Raw genomic sequence first — 15581 nt, forward strand, 5'->3', positions numbered from 1 at the left:
TCTCAAATGGAAGCGATGTTTGGTATTTTGTGTGTCCCCTCTTCCCGCGCCACCCCCCATCCCCCCCCACCACCAACTTTTTTTGTGAAAGAATGAAGCAGAACCCAGGCCCTCCGAGACAGCCCGGTGGTCTGGCTGGTTACACTTGGCGAAATATACCTGGTGACCCTTGTGGCTTCCAAGCCCTGGAGCGCGCGGGGCTGGGCGCGCTCAGACCCGGGCGCGCCAAGTTTGCGCCCGGAGATCCGCAGCCAAGGGCCTCCGGCCGGCCGTGCGGTGCGGCCCGGGGACGGTGAGACCCTGCGGGCAGGAGCGTGAAAGTAACCAGCAGAGCACAGCGCGTCCTGCGCGCGCGCGCGCACACACACAGTCAGAACCCCAAATTGAGGCGTGGGTGAAATGGGGAAGGAGGAAGCCGGGGGAATTTGCAGCCTGTATCTCAGGTAGGGGCACTTTTCACTGACATTGACGCAACTGCATTAGAGTTTAATGGCAGCAGCCTGCTTCTCGTGATTAATTGTCTTTGTGTTTGGATAAAGTATGTAATCTTCTCAACCACGCCATTAAAATAGGTTGCCTTTTCAATTAAGAACTATCGTCAGCACAGCAGTCAATTTTCCTAATGAAGATGCATTATATGTTCACCTTTTTTTTTAAGTAATGGAAAATCCCAGGTTTTCATTAGACGCAATTAGAAGAGGGCTTCGCAAAATACATGCGATCATGTACTAGCAGGCTCGTTAACAAATGGATGTTTTTGCAGAGTTTTCCCGCAAAGCCTGGGTTTCCAATATGTTCAAGCCCGCTTTATTCCCCCAAATGCACCCCAGCAGATAGAACAATAAAAAGTATGGCGATTCTGCAAATAAACTTTCTTTGAGCCGGAGGAGCATCTAGTTGAGAGATGAGTGAAGTAGATGCGGTGGGAACGGTGCTGTGCAGCAGCCGCGGAAGGAATAACTCAGCTGCATGATTCAGCAGCCCCAGGTTCCCAGGTCGCACCCCTACAAAGAGTTTCTGATTGTTGATTTCTGTGCACACTCTTTAGGGGGGGGGGAATATCACTTTTTAAAGACAAATGGAAAGTCAGGAGCGCGGATAGAGCAGTTTAAAATGTCTATGCCTTTTGGATGAGCAACTTTTCAATTGGAGTTAACAAGGGAAAATGTTTGTTTTTCAAAGCAAAATTCTACCTTGGAATTTACCTGAGTTTTTTTTTTTAACCTTAGTTTTACCTAAAATTACCTAAGTTTTAGAATGTGCCAGGAACGTGGAAAGTTTGCATTTGCAACCCCCGCCCCCCAATGAACAAACGGATTTCTTCTCAAATTGAGGGAAATTTGCAGCATGTGGTGAAAGGGATCCTTTGTAATTAAAAAAATGAGATTACGATCTTTTTCATATGTAATACTATTTTTAAACCTTTCCATTTTCTCTCCCCATTTAAGGTGAATACTAGCACAGGAGCCACATGGGTAAATAATGCTGCAAGGAGGGTGGGGGGTGGGGTGGTGGAGATAATAAGAGAAATACAAGAAAATAGTTCCCAAGCACAGCCAGAGTTGTTGGCATTTTCTTTTTCTTTGTAAGGCCACTCCGTTGGTTTCTTGTAGACATGATCTTCTGCAGATTTTAGGTGCCACCTCCTTTAAAAATTAGACTCTTTTAAAACCAACCAGCCCCTTAAAATGATCTGCAAGGAGTGGGAAATTAGATTTTCGATGAAAACCTTATCCCATCTCGAAGGATTACTTTATATTGATTCTTAAATATGGCTACAATCGATGGGCTCTAATTAAAAATCCAAAGGAAAAGTCTGTCATGCCCAAATAAAAGAAGCTTTTCATATACGGGAACTAAAGCTTATAAAAGGTTACAAATAAAAGATTAGAGATTTATCCAAACTAGTTTAAAGCTTCACTGTGGTTTTCTTTTCTTCCTTTGCTCCTGTCTTACAAAACCATTCCTGGGCCTTTTTTCCCCAATTTTAAATGAAGTTTGCAAACAGGCGAGATATTGGACTGTAATGGATGTTTTATATCAGCACTGTGAGCTCAAGGCTGCTGCCTGCAGAATTGATTTCAAGGAAACCTCAGGACCAGAAGATGAAAATTATGTAAACTGACAGCTAACACCCTTCATCAATCCATCCACATTCCCATCTCCCCCACCCTCCCAATACACACACACACACACACACACAGAGGCACACTTACATTTCCCTCCATCTCTCATATTCACACATGCCTTCCGTCTCTCTACCCACCCAAACCAAACCGTCCTCTGCTCAGACCCATGGTACCCCTGCTCTCAGGAACAGAAGCAAAGCCTCCCAGCTCAGACTCGGCCCATAAATGTCTCACAGCTCCACATCTAGCACTTGTCACACAATCTTAATCCGTTTCATTCCGGAACAACATGGTCCTCTTTCCCTCTTTTTCACATTCGGAACCTGCCTCCTCCTCCTTAATCGAGAAGGCACAAGCCTATCTTTGAAGCTGCTGCTCCCCCTCCCCCCCCCCACTTACCCTCTTTTCTGAGAAAATCGCAATGGAGGGGCCCAGGGACTGAAGCTCCTCAGTGCTCCTGTTGCCTGCTATTTGCCCCGATGGTCTGCCTGCACTGCCATAGACCTTAAACCCTCGTTAAAAAATAATTAAAGTTAATCTCGTCAAAGTTTGTGATAAAGACATAGCTAAAAACCTAATGAAAAATTACTTCTTTCTAACCATCGAGGCAGGTCTCCCACTGTCCACTGACTCCCAGAAAAGATTGGAAATTAATCTTCATATTTCTGAAGTGTTCAGGCCATCTGACTCCTTTCCCCCTGAGAGGCTGTGTTCTCACGGAATGTGGGTTTTGTTCTTTTTCTTCGTTTTTAATTAGCCTGGAAGATTCCCGAGATCTCTCGCCTCGCCTCTCCCCTCCCCCCTTCCGTTGTCCACACCTCCCCCCACCATAGTTAATAAACTTGGAGGAAAGTTTGGAATATTTTAAGCCGGCCTGGTGTATGAGTAGAGAAAATCAACCCAGCTAGCCTCCAGCCATGAACCTAGATTTGGAAACAGGAATATCAGCCGTATTCTGGAAGCTGCATGCACACCCTGACAGACCACCAGATTCCCACGGTTCTGTTCAGTTCTTAGTTTAGCTTCTGGAAAAGTACACTTAGAGACAAGTCGGGAGAACGATACAAATGGCAACAAAAAAACCGATCCGCTTGTTAATGAAAACGATTTTAAAACGCCAAGTATGGGACCCTCAGTCAGAGTCACAGAAAATTCTAAAAAGGACAAAAACAAAACAAAACAAAACACACCACGGCAGAGGACACAGAAGGGGAAAGGAGAAGTTAAACAAGACCAGAGGAAAGCAAACGTACTGACAGGGAGAACATTGCAAGTTCAAGAACTTACTGAAAATCAGTAGTTAGACTTTTCATCCAAAGAGTCTTTTTTCTCCCACCAAATGTCTCAGGTTTTCAGTACAGCCACCCAGTCACACACTCCCCCCCCCCCCCACCGCAGTGGCTTTTGTCCTGACCCTAGAGTAGGGTTGGTGGGGTCTGTACCTGAGCCGGGGTTGTCTGCAATTTCCGAATTGACAAGAAGCGACTGGAAGGTAAAGAGCGTGTTCTTACAGGTGCGGAGCAATGTTGCAACTTTTCCAGAAGACACCCAGGAGGAAGCTTGCCTGCTGCCAACTGCTGCAGTCTGGGCAGAATTCCTCTAGAAAGGAAAAAAAAGAAAGTCTTTTTTCCCCCCTTCCCTTCTCCCTGTCTGCCTATCTCTGTCTCTAGTTCTCTTTCTCCTCTCTGCCTCTCCCTCTCTCTCAGATCCAATCTTTTAAGAGCTTCAGCACATTGCTAAGCTAAAGGGAAATTCTCTTTGATAAAGCGGTGTTTCCAGCTTCTGGGTTTTAAAACCTAAATCTATATTCAAATCTGGCTGAAGGTGTGTTCTGGGATTTATGAAAGCCTCTTAAAGGGGTAAATTTACCAAACCGTGACAAAATCATCACAATCTTACTTTAGACATCTGAAGTGGATGAGAATTTTAAAGAGACCCTTGTTTATTTAACACTGTCCATTTCCAACTGGCAGTTTATTGGCCCGGAATTTCTGCGAAGTTATTAGACTCCGGGGCATAGGAGAAGCGGGAGCTGCCTGCTTGGGGCCCCTGGATAGGGCACAGCCCTCCAGGAGCCCCAGTCAGACAGAAGCCGGGACTTTTCCAGGAAATGCTGCTAGGGCCATCTGCTAGAGGGTGGCCAACCTCGACCACGGTCTAGTGGGGTTTCGCACACTAGCCCCCGCACCAGAGATCTTCCACTCCAAAGAATGCCACTTATTTCGTGGCGATGACCAGTGTGTGTTGGGCTATTTCTCCACCCAACCCCTGCTGTCCTCCAGGTCTCTGCTGACTTCCCTTCTCCAAACCCCCAAGCCCCCAACGTCTATTTTCTCTCTCTTAAACATCTCTGTGCCTGAACAGGGAGAGATCTTGAAACAGGGTGGGGAGAGGACTCTGGGACGAGGAATGGGGGTGGCTTCGTCCTTCCTTCTTGGACAGCACCGATGCTCTGGCGCAGCGCTCCCCACCAGCTCCTGCGACTCCAGCCAGACCGCCTAGGGCATTTGACACCCCCCCTTCCCCAACACTCCCCCTTGCCTCAGGGGAGGTCGCCAGGTGCTTCGGTACAGTGGGGGGCGGGGTGGGAAACCCACCTTTGTACTCACCCTCTCCCCCCTTTACCCCCCTTCCCAGTCCAGGTCCCCCGAAAGTAGCTATTCCCGGGAACACAACCGCCAGCGAGTCTCCTTGGACCCGGGCAGCCGTGCAGGCCCGGGATGGAGGGAGGCTCGGAGGTCGCCAGCGCCCACAGCCACAGAGCCACCTGCGAGGAGGCCGGACGCCGGGCCCGAGAGCGGGCCGCAGAGCGCGCGCTCCCGAAACTCACTCGTTAATTGCTGTAAATCCCAAGGACGGCCACATTTGATTACACATACCGTCTAAGAACCGACAACAAAGCGACGAATTAATTACCAACTTCATTAACATAGGTCCCCAAATTAAAGGCAGCGAGCGGTTTCTCTGGGCCCACTTGCCGTGGAGGGAGCAGGGGGGGCGGGGGGTGAGCAGAGGAGGAGGCGGCATAGGGGAAGCTATTTTATTTGAATTTTTCTGCCTTGAGGGTTTTAAGGGCAAAACTATTTTCGGCCTTGCCCCGACTTGGTCTCCCATTCGCACATCTTCGGCCGGTCGACCAGTGGCCACCCCACCCATCCCCATATGACGCCCAGCCCATTCTTGCTTTTGTGGGGACCCAGATCTGCGAGAAATCTGTCCAGCCAGTACTCGCTGCGTCGGGCGGAGTCGGTTGGGCCGACACCGGCCCTCTGGAGCTCAGGTCTCCAGGTCCCGCCACTTCCCAGCCTCCGGGCTCCCCGCCCCAGGCCAACGCGGCGCCGGCCCAACTCGCTTTGGCGGCGAGTGTTTGGAGACAGAAACATTATTTCCAGAGGGAGCCTCGCAGGTTCCTTCCTGAGAGCATCCTGCCAGCCCCATTCGCGCCCCATAGTTTTCCCCAGACCTCTGAGGTTAGAGTCTGGGGGTGGGTGGGTGGGGGTCGTTCTGTTTCTGTTTTGTTTTTGCAGGCTGCCCTGGGCTTCATCCGTTTCAAACCTCCAAAGGAGCCCGGGAGCACAAGAGCCTAGTCCTGAACCAGGCAGAGAGTGTTTCGTGAGGGCAGGAGTTGGGGTTTTGTCTTGGATTTGTGTTACCTGTCTCTTCCCTCCGCGAGCGCGTGCCTCTCTCCCAGGCCGCCTTTCCTACCCAATCGGACCCTCAGCGTGGCCTGACCCTGGTGACTACGGCACGGCCTGTGGGTAAGCTGCAGATTGTGTCTTGTTTTCTGCCTCTTGAAGACCCTCCTTGCCAGCCAGGAGCTCGATCACCCAGTTAGTCTCTCCCCGTCTCCAGCCTTTCCTGGAGTTTGGTGGGGGTGGGGTTTTTTGGTTCTTTTTTTTAATATTCCCATCTTTCCCTGGAAGGATTTTCCTTTCCTCTCCGTTTGAAAACCAGAAACGGAAAAAGAAAGGCATGGAAGGGAAAGGCAGGGAAGAAAGGAAGAAGGGAAAAGAAGGTGAGGCGAGACCTCCCTGTCCATCATTTTAATTATACAATTAGTTCACATGCTCCGGCCCCATAATGTATATTTTAAAGCGGAGCCCAGTGTCTTTCAAGAACATTCTGGTAATGTCGGAGGCCTGGATTTGTTGCCTGCTCGTCCCCCTGTGCAGCAGAGGCCTGTTTTCCTCCCCTGTTGTGTGTTTTTATTATGTTCCCTCTGGCTTAGATGTGTCAATCATTCGCTCCCTGCCATTGGTTGGAGAGTTTGCGTCAAAAAGTTGCCAGAGAGGCGCTTTCTCAGCAAATCTCCCTGAGAGAGGAACCGACCTCAGCTCCAACTCAGCCTCCACTGTTATTAAAAATAAAAATCGCTAGAGCAGCCCTCATCACTTCTACTCTGTATGTATCGCGGAGCGGCCCACGCGACTTCCCAACCCTGCCGATTTCCTTATTTTCCGTCCTTGAAATTTTTTGGTGGTGGTGGTTGACTTTTTATTTTTAATGGAAGGGTAAAAACTGTAAGGATTCTAACTCAATACTCTTGATTTATTTTAGGATAGCTGGCTATTGGGAATTTGGGAGAATAATTTTATTCCCCCCTCCCCAGCTTCCTATGCGGCTGTAAGGTAAGTGTCTGCCTCGTCTGTCTGTATGCATGTGCCCCCTCCCTGTGTCTGTCCACCATCCCCCCGCCCCCAGGACGTTGACTAGATTAAGGAACGCACTCAGAGTACGTCTTTCTCACTTAGCAATTTTGAAGTCTAAGAAGGATCTTTGAGAACATTTTATATTCAAGACGTGGCTGGAGAGGGAGCGAGGGAGCCCTCAGTTCCTGGGGCTGCTGCTTCTGTACAACATATTGGAAACGCCACGAGTCTAATTTGGGGTGTCCTGGAGGGTGTGGGGGAGTTTAAGTCAATGTCCGTTTGGGGCTCCCCCCTACGATCTTTGTGCTTTGCCCCCAGTTTTGTCTGGGGTCGTTTGGACTGATCTCAAGGACATTTTTAGTACCTGAGGCTGAAAGATGAAGATAGTTAGAAGGATTAAAAAACAATCGAAAAATAAGGTCGTAGCCTCCTCGGACTAGCCCGTCCGGAGTCTGGCTGGGTGGCAAGTCGCTGGTGGGTGGCCGCCTCTCCCGCGCCAGCTTGTGGTGATGCACGTGAAAGGGGACCGGGCTGGTGACCCAGAGACGAGCGCGCGGGCCTGGCGCCTGCCGCCGCGCGCGCCTTGGCTTTTCTCTGCCCGCGTTAGGGAGCCGGGAGGCCCCCGGGGTCCGCCCTGCGGGGTCGGCCTTCTCCGAAGGCCTCCGGGTCTCCTTTTTCCTTGAGATCACCGCCCCCAGGCCTTAGGAGCGCCCAGTCTCCCCCACTGCCGGCGTGTGTCGGAGCCCTAGCCTTGGGTCCCCAGGCCCAGCGAGCCGAGGCCGGTGGCTGGGCGCAGTGACTTGGCGGGCTCTGCCTCCGGGCTCGCCCCGCGCTCCCCTGGGCGCGGCCCTGGGGCCGGCACGAGCGGCAGTGGGTGGCCCCTGCTCAGCCCCGGGCTGCGGCGGGGCCCGGGCTGCAGTCTCGCACCTCCGCTGCTTTCGGCCCGCAGCAGCGGGACTCGGGGACAATGGGACGTCGCGGGCCGAGGCTGGCTGGGGTCGAAGGACCGGACGAGGCCTAGTCTCTGCTTTCCGCCGGCTCCCGGAGCCCGAGCGAAGGTCGCTGCCGACGCCGACTGGGCCACTCCTCGCGCCACCAAACCACAAAAGGCGCTGCTAGGCTCCAAGGATGCCCGCAAACCAGCCGTCCAAAGGCGGGGCGCGTTTCCTCCTCCGCGGACTAGGGGTGCGGGGCCAGCCGGCCAGGCCGCGTGCGCGCGCGGGCCCTGCAGCTGTGGATGACTTGGGAGGGGACCAGGAAGTCCCTCCAGGACCTAGAGCTTGGGGAGCAGCTTGTCTCTACTCCCCTCCGGACTTCCTCCAGCCACCAAAAGTTATTAGCAGGAGAGGAGTTGGGGGGTGGCGGGGGGTGGGGAACGTGTGGAAACTCCTCCCCTCAATGTCAGGTAGCCATCCCGACCTCGCCGAGCTCACACCCGGGCTTGCTCCTGATGATAATTAATAGCCAGGCCACCCCTCTTGGCACGTTTCTTCCGCCCTCCGTCGCCGAGTAGTTTGAGTCCCCAACGCCCCAAACTTTGGCCCGAGTTCGCCCGAGAGAGGCCCGAGCCGGCGGCGCTCCCGGCGGACGCCCGCGTGGCCGCACCGCCTCCCTCCTTCCCCGCGCCTGGGCGGCGTCCTCGGAGCGGAGCGGCGGGCCAGCCACCAGCCCACGGAGTTTTGTGTCCCTTCCATCATGCAGAAAATTAATCAGCCCGGACGAGCGGCAGAGCTGAGCACGGCGGCCTGTAATTAGGGGACGTGTGCCCCTCGGATTATCTCGTTAGTTTATCAAGAAAACATTTATTATAATTAATTCTCGGACGAGGTAATTATTATTGAGCGAGGGCAGAGCAACTGGTAGATGCGCTCCTTGGAAAGGGCGGGGTGGGGGGAGGAGAAGCCCACGAGGGTTAGGGGGAGGGGGCAGAGGGGGGTGGGGAACGACAGATTGCACGAATTGACCGTTAGATATAAGGCCGCGCGGGCCGGGGCGGGCAGTGGAGCGGGACCGCGGCGCCCGGGCTGCGGCAGCGACAGCGACAGCGACGCGGGCCGAGCCTCTGGCGCTCGAGGTGCAGGAGCTGCCCGGCCACTGGCCCTTCAAGGTATGAGTGCTCCACAGCCGCCTGGGGAGTCATGGATGCGTGAGTGCGAGTGTGTGCATGTGCGCACCCGCCACGCGTACATATTATGTATATAAGTACATATATACGTCCCCCCTCCTGGACTGGACTGGACTCTCCAAGCGCAGTCCAGGAGGGGGAACGTATAGAGGAAGGGAGAAAGGGCTCGTGGGTGCAGGGGTTGAAAAGTTAGCTGCAGGGGGCCCGGGGGCCCCCTCTTTGGAGTGTGCAGACCCGGGCTGACTGTTGAGAGCGTGCATCGTCTTTCTTTTTCCTCGTCTTCTCCTGGGGGAACCAAAGTAAAAATCCAAATGGTCTCAACGACGGATTTGAGCCACTTCGCCCGGAGAAGGGCCGGGGAGCTCCGGGAGGCGGCCTGCGCCGGCGCTTTCGGTCGGTCGGTGGTGGCTTTTTCGGCTGGAGCGCGTTACGCTTGTGTGCGAGGTGGCAGGCCGTTCTGATGGGGTGCCAGGCGGCTATGAAGGACCACTTCCGTTTTGCTCGGGTGCCCCTCTGACAAAGAATTTGGTTTGCGCTGTGGAAGTTAAAAAACAAGACTAAAGACTTTTCAAAGTAGTGAGATTGTTTTGTTTTTTTATCAGAGAAGTGCAATTTGCAGGAGACACAGATTCGGTTTAATTCGTGACTGTATTTTAGAGCAACCTATGCTCATGGTCTCCAAACAACTGTTGTCCTCGAAAAGAAAAAGAGAGGAAACCTAACGGCGTTGTGGTAGGTGCAACTGAATTAGTTGGACTGCTGAGATGCTAGAAACTCCCCCTGAAAGAGACTTTTAGCGAATTACATTACGTTCTCTCTGGGGAGGGCGGGGGCGTGAGTTCTGTCCTCTGCACTGAAATCAGAAAGAAGTCGCACTCATGGAGCCCCGTTTTGTGGAACTTTGGGTCTTGAGTTCTGAAGCCATGAGAAGCCAGAATCCTTAAAAAAACAAAAAACACTCAAGTCCGGGAGACCTTTGAAGAAGTAAGAGGGACATTCTCCCCCTCTTGTATCCGCCATTTTGAAGCAATCTCACATCGCCCAAGTAGCAAAGTCGAGGTCCCTGCCGGATCAAGTGCTACGGTTTCGGAAAGACCAGCCGGGCTTGCTATCTATCAGCCTATGTGGGCATCCCTCTTGGATCCCCGCGCTGGGAGAAGGCTCTGCTAAAAAATACCAGGAATTTCCTTTTTTTTCTTCCCTCCCCCGCCCCCCACCCCAGCTCATTTTCTTACAGGATTGTATTGAACTGCAAAGGGGGCGGGGGATGCTATTGGTTTCGCAACTTTGTGTGTTTGTGTATCTCATGGTTCAAAACGAAAACGTGCAAAAGGTAACGAGAGTTATTAGCAGGAAGCTGGTGCAGTTCCGAGGACCCAAATGTCCGAATGTTTGCCACCCGCAGCATCTGCAGCAGCTTGGAAGTGGATTGGTTCGCAGGACAAATGCGCACCCTTTCCACTTGCAAATGTAGGGTCTTGTCACCGGCAGGCCGTTGGGATTCTAACTTCAGAATTTCTAGCCAGCCTGTGCCATCATTGAAAGCTGTGTGTGTGTGTAGTGTGTTTAGATATTTGATGGGTGTTGATTAAAACTTAAATACTTGTTTGTTTAGCTTTAGTTCTTTAGACACATATAATCAAGGTTCTCCAAAACCCTAATAAATCTGTTACTTACCTCGAAATCTAATTACCCAGACTACTAATTAGGTGAAAATGATTACTGGAAATGACTGCAAATGTGGGATAATGGCGGTAGGGCAGTTTTCTCAAGTTTGTCAATTAACAAGTTGGTATTTTGGACGTTCACGGCACTGACATTTTGGGTTCGCAGCAGTTGAAAGTGGTAAAAAGCTAAGATAATTAAAATCTCTGCTGTGGAAAGGCAACAGTCTGGGGAGAGGGAGATTTCTTGAATTGTTTCTTTGTTTCTCACCAATGGGCTTTGTTATCAGCACTATTTATTTAGCCAAAGAGTTCTTTGTCTCTGCAAATGGCCCCAATCAAGTTTTGTTTGAGACAATTAGCTAGTGCCAGCCAACGAGTCCTATGCAAATGTAGGGCTAGGAATGCAATGTGTGCATTTGAAGGCTTGGGTTTTGTGCTGGGGGGAGAGGGCTGATTGTAATTGCTTTCTTCGGGCACTTTTTTTTCCTTCAATTTGCGGTGGGGGTGGGGAAGACAGGTTTATCAGGTCTCCATCCTCTCTAGTTCCCGAGCAGCTGGGGAGGGGGTGTCTGCGAGCCCTTTAAAAGTCTCTGCCGTGCCTAACGCGGGCTCTTTTTAAGTTAGTGGTGGAACGTGGGGGAGCTGCTGCCTCGGACGCAGTAAACCAGCACTTGTTTGTTTGTTTGCCTTACTCTTAGTTCCACCACCCCAAACCCACCCTTCAAGGACCCTGAATCTATCCACTCCAGGCTCAGCGAGACCTTCCGGCTGGGTCCCCCGATTTGGGCCGATTTTGCGCCTCCAAACAACCTTAGCATGATGTCTTATCTTAAGCAACCGCCTTACGCAGTCAATGGGCTGAGTCTGACCACTTCAGGCATGGACTTGCTGCACCCCTCGGTGGGCTATCCCGGTAAGTGAGACCCCAACCTTTCCCTCCGCTGGCTTTACGGGAATCTGATGCCCTCCCGGGTCCCCACCCCTTGGTGCCGCGATGGCGGGGCCTCCCCGCGCCCGGTGTGGTCCCCACTGGGTTTTCTCCCCAAGCCTCCACTGGGAGTCGCTGGGCATTTACCGACCCGGGGAGAGGCAGGGGGTGGGGGACACTAGGAAAGAGCTCTTCGACAGTCCCCCAAGATCGTTTGCCGTATTCATTGGAGCGAATGGGGAACTCATTGGGGTAGAGTGAGGAAGGGTACTGACTGCCCCGTCGTTGGAGTGAGTAGCCCCTGTCTGTATCTCCACGTCCGAATCTCCTGGGAGAAGGCGGGTTTTCCCCGTAACTCCACACCCGACAACTTTACACTTCTCCCCACCCCACCCCCAGACCCCACACCTTTAATCCCGGGAGGCTTAACCTCCGTCTAGTGTGACTTCCTTTGGGCGCAGGCCCTTTCCTTTCCAACCAATTCTGTGTTTTTTAAAACCCCAAAGAAGGACCAGTTTGAATTCTGTCCCCACTTTAAAGATGGAGAAACAAAGGCCCCGGGGCCCCTAAAGCCCTGGAAGCAGCATTGTGGTGCGCTCCGTGGATCCGAGCTGCCAGTCCTCTGGGTTCCCTTGATTTCAAGGAGGTTTTATTTTGTTTTTGTTTTGCGTGTGGTGTTTTGGGCTAACTTTGGAAGTTTTCCCCCTCATTTTTTGGCGCGGGGGGTGGGGTTGTGGGGTATTGGTTGTATTTCATTTTACTATCGCTGTTACATGCTTTGGGGCTGGAGAGAGATGCAGACAGAATGGGGGTTGGGGCTACCCTAGGCTGGTAGTGCGCTGGGGGAGAGGGGGGGGCCTCTTGGGCCGGGAGGGGCTGGGGAAGTGGTGAGCTTGGGAGGAGGGTGTTGGAGCACAGCAGAAACCCCTGTGACTGAGAAACTACTCCCACCCTAAAGGGCCCTGGGCTTCTTGTCCTGCAGCCACCCCCCGGAAACAGCGGCGGGAAAGGACGACGTTCACCCGGGCGCAGCTGGACGTGCTGGAAGCACTGTTTGCCAAGACCCGGTATCCAGACATCTTCATGAGGGAGGAGGTGGCGTTGAAAATCAACTTGCCGGAGTCCAGGGTGCAGGTAGGGTAGCTGTGGACAAAGCCATCCTTCCCGCCCCGGCCACTTCCTGCCTCCCTCCAAGCGAGGTCCCTGGAGGGACGTGGGTCTTGGAGAGGAACAGAAAAAGTCTTGACAGTTTTCCAAACGCTCTTTCCACGGCTGGGGATTTCCTCCCTCCAGTCTTTGAAGTGCTTGTTTCTTTCTGCCCCCACCCCTGTCCTTCCCTTTTCCCTCCCCAGACCCACCCTGAAAGGGACTTCTGGCCTCCCCCAGGTGGTCGCCAGGGTAGAGTGGTGACTTAGCTGCCCTGCTGGAACAAAGCAGACTTCAGGGGCAATCAAAAACCAGTGGGACCCTTCTCTTTCCCCTCTTCAGAAAGCCTCTCCTGGCAGGCTTTTAGGAGGGAAAGGAGTTTTGCTCCTGGATAGTTTACATCTTTTTCAAGGGGGGAGAGGGGATGACTTGCTCAAGGTCAAACTTTACAAATTTCCCTTTGGTGGTAGTGAGACCTTAGGAACACTGCTGGCTTTCTTATCAGAGAAATTAGCACAATAATAGTGTGTTTCCCCCCTTTTCTTAGGGATTGAGCAGCATCCTGGGCTAGGCAGTAGAAAGCATGTCTACACAATAACCTCCCTTCAGTCCACCTTCAAAAGCTAAATGTTGCCTCTCAGAGTTTTCATGAGCTGATGGAGGACAGTCAGCCCCAAGTTGCCTGGAAAACAGGTCCCTCTGAGAGCTAGAAAGAATGCTTAGCACCATACCACATAAGCACACAGGACCCCACCACTAAGAGATGTTCCTGAAAGAGCCAAACATCAGCAAGAACCACGCACAGAGGAAAAGGCTTTCCCAAAATAAAGTGAGAGAAGTATGAGTGCTTGGGAAACTTGAGCCAGCCTTCTCACCCGGAGGAAAGTGAGTGGTTCTGAGGGGTTGGTGGTGTTGAGATCATTGTCTTTGATGGTACCATTTACCATAGGCATTGTTGGTACACAGGATTCACGATTCACTCCAGAGGACGCCTAAAGTCCTGCCGCCCTGAACATGTTAATAATCATCTACCTGATCAGCCTCCTCAAATACCAAAGGCCATCCCCTTCATTCTGGAACATAAGCAAGACTCAAAGAGGAGATTTTTAAATTGTATGCAGAAGTTTCAGTTGACAAGCCTGCAAACCTTTCAGGAAACAGAATGATGTGCGGAGTGGAACCTCCCCTCAAGGCAGACTCCAGTCTCAGTGTTGACAACTAGAGAGGCTTGTCCTTGAGCTCAAAGCGGAGCATGGGTCATTCCCCTTATCCCAAAGAAGCTTCCAGCAAATAATTATTTTCTGGTCGCCTTCTTCTATAGGATAGCTCATCTCCTCCTTGAAAAGACCCTTTTGGAAGTGGGGTCTTTCCAAGAGCCCCAGAAAGTAGGATGAGGGAAGCACCTTTCAGATTAGTGTCAAATACGTGGCAGATGGACTATAGGCAATATGTGTCTGAGCAGCTCTTATTGGGGTGCGAATGCAGGATTGTTTTCCCATACTTCCCTTAGATGCCCCTCCAGAGGACAGCGATGCATTTGACCCCACTGGGATATCCCAATCTATACCTTGGTCTGTTTGTATGTGTGCACTACCAATGACAAAGAAACGCTAGGAAAGTGAGGTGTCGGGAATTTTAGCGGAAGAATGTGGGTCATTTTTGTTCTGGGATAGGCATAAAACAAGGTCAAGTGCTTTTAGACAAAGCATCCCCAACTCACTGAGCTCTTCAGGAGTATACATGGTTGTATCTGAGAGAGGGGAGGGGAGGGGAGTAGGTATTGCATTGCATAAATACTTGCTTACAGAGTGTTTGCTTAGCTCATCTCCCGGGGAGGGAGCCCACTCTGATGAGTTAGGAGTTCTTGAAACTACATTAAAGAAATGTCTTTTCCTTTCGAGGTTTGGTTTAAGAACCGAAGAGCCAAGTGCCGCCAACAACAGCAGCAACAACAGAATGGGGGTCAAAACAAAGTGAGACCTGCCAAAAAGAAGACGTCTCCAGCTCGGGAAGTGAGTTCAGAAAGTGGAACAAGTGGCCAGTTCACACCCCCCTCTAGCACCTCAGTCCCCGCCATTTCCAGCAGCAGTGCTCCCGTGTCTATCTGGAGCCCAGCTTCCATCTCCCCACTGTCAGATCCCTTGTCCACCTCCTCTTCCTGCATGCAGAGGTCCTACCCCATGACCTATACTCAGGCTTCAGGCTATAGTCAAGGATATGCTGGCTCAACCTCCTACTTTGGGGGCATGGACTGTGGATCTTATTTGACCCCTATGCATCACCAGCTTCCTGGACCAGGGGCCACACTCAGCCCCATGGGTACCAATGCCGTCACCAGCCATCTCAATCAGTCTCCAGCTTCTCTCTCCACCCAGGGCTATGGAGCTTCAAGCCTGGGCTTTAACTCGACCACCGATTGCTTGGATTATAAGGACCAAACAGCCTCCTGGAAGCTTAACTTCAATGCTGACTGCTTGGATTACAAAGACCAGACATCCTCGTGGAAATTCCAGGTTTTGTGAGGATCCATTGAACCTCTTTTTGTGGGTGATTAAAATAATAATAATAAAGTACTGGGCTGGACATTCCAGTTTTAGCCAGGCATTGGTTAAACACGTTAGATGGGATGATGCTCAGACTCATCTTCTGATCAAAGTTCCAGGAGGCAGACAAGGAAAAATCAAAGGGCCTTCGCGGGGCCATTCAACCAGCAACCTGAAATGGACCGACCAATCTACTTACGATCCTGTCATAGTTTTAGAACATTGATTTTCCTGATTTGCAAAGTGTTCTAGCCACGTACAACCAAACACCACCAAAAATCAAATCAAATGAAGCTGAGTTGGGAGGGGGGGAGGGGAGGTCGTGGGTAGCCTTTCTTCAGCAGAGGGGCTCCAATGTGCTAGCCAATCCACGGTTGACTCTTAGGAACGGACA

The 15581-nt window shown here is 51.8% G+C and overlaps 1 protein-coding gene across 2 annotated transcripts; it reads left to right on the forward strand.

Annotated features, from left to right (window-relative positions):
* The first annotated feature begins 11386 nt into the window (after window positions 1-11386).
* Window positions 11387-15166, forward strand: OTX2 (orthodenticle homeobox 2). 2 transcript variants are annotated; one of them, XM_075531700.1, is made up of 3 exons: window positions 11387-11483; window positions 12457-12632; window positions 14546-15166. In XM_075531700.1, the coding sequence occupies exons 1-3, from the start codon at window positions 11387-11389 to the stop codon at window positions 15164-15166; spliced, it is 894 nt and encodes a 297-aa protein (XP_075387815.1). The 2 variants fall into 2 exon arrangements, with proteins under 2 accessions (XP_075387815.1, XP_075387816.1); XM_075531701.1 differs by having other exon boundaries at window positions 12481-12632.
* The last annotated feature ends 415 nt before the right edge of the window (window positions 15167-15581 follow it).

The sequence above is a fragment of the Tenrec ecaudatus genome, chromosome 14, assembly GCF_050624435.1.
Source record: "Tenrec ecaudatus isolate mTenEca1 chromosome 14, mTenEca1.hap1, whole genome shotgun sequence".
Lineage (NCBI taxonomy): Eukaryota > Metazoa > Chordata > Mammalia > Afrosoricida > Tenrecidae > Tenrec > Tenrec ecaudatus.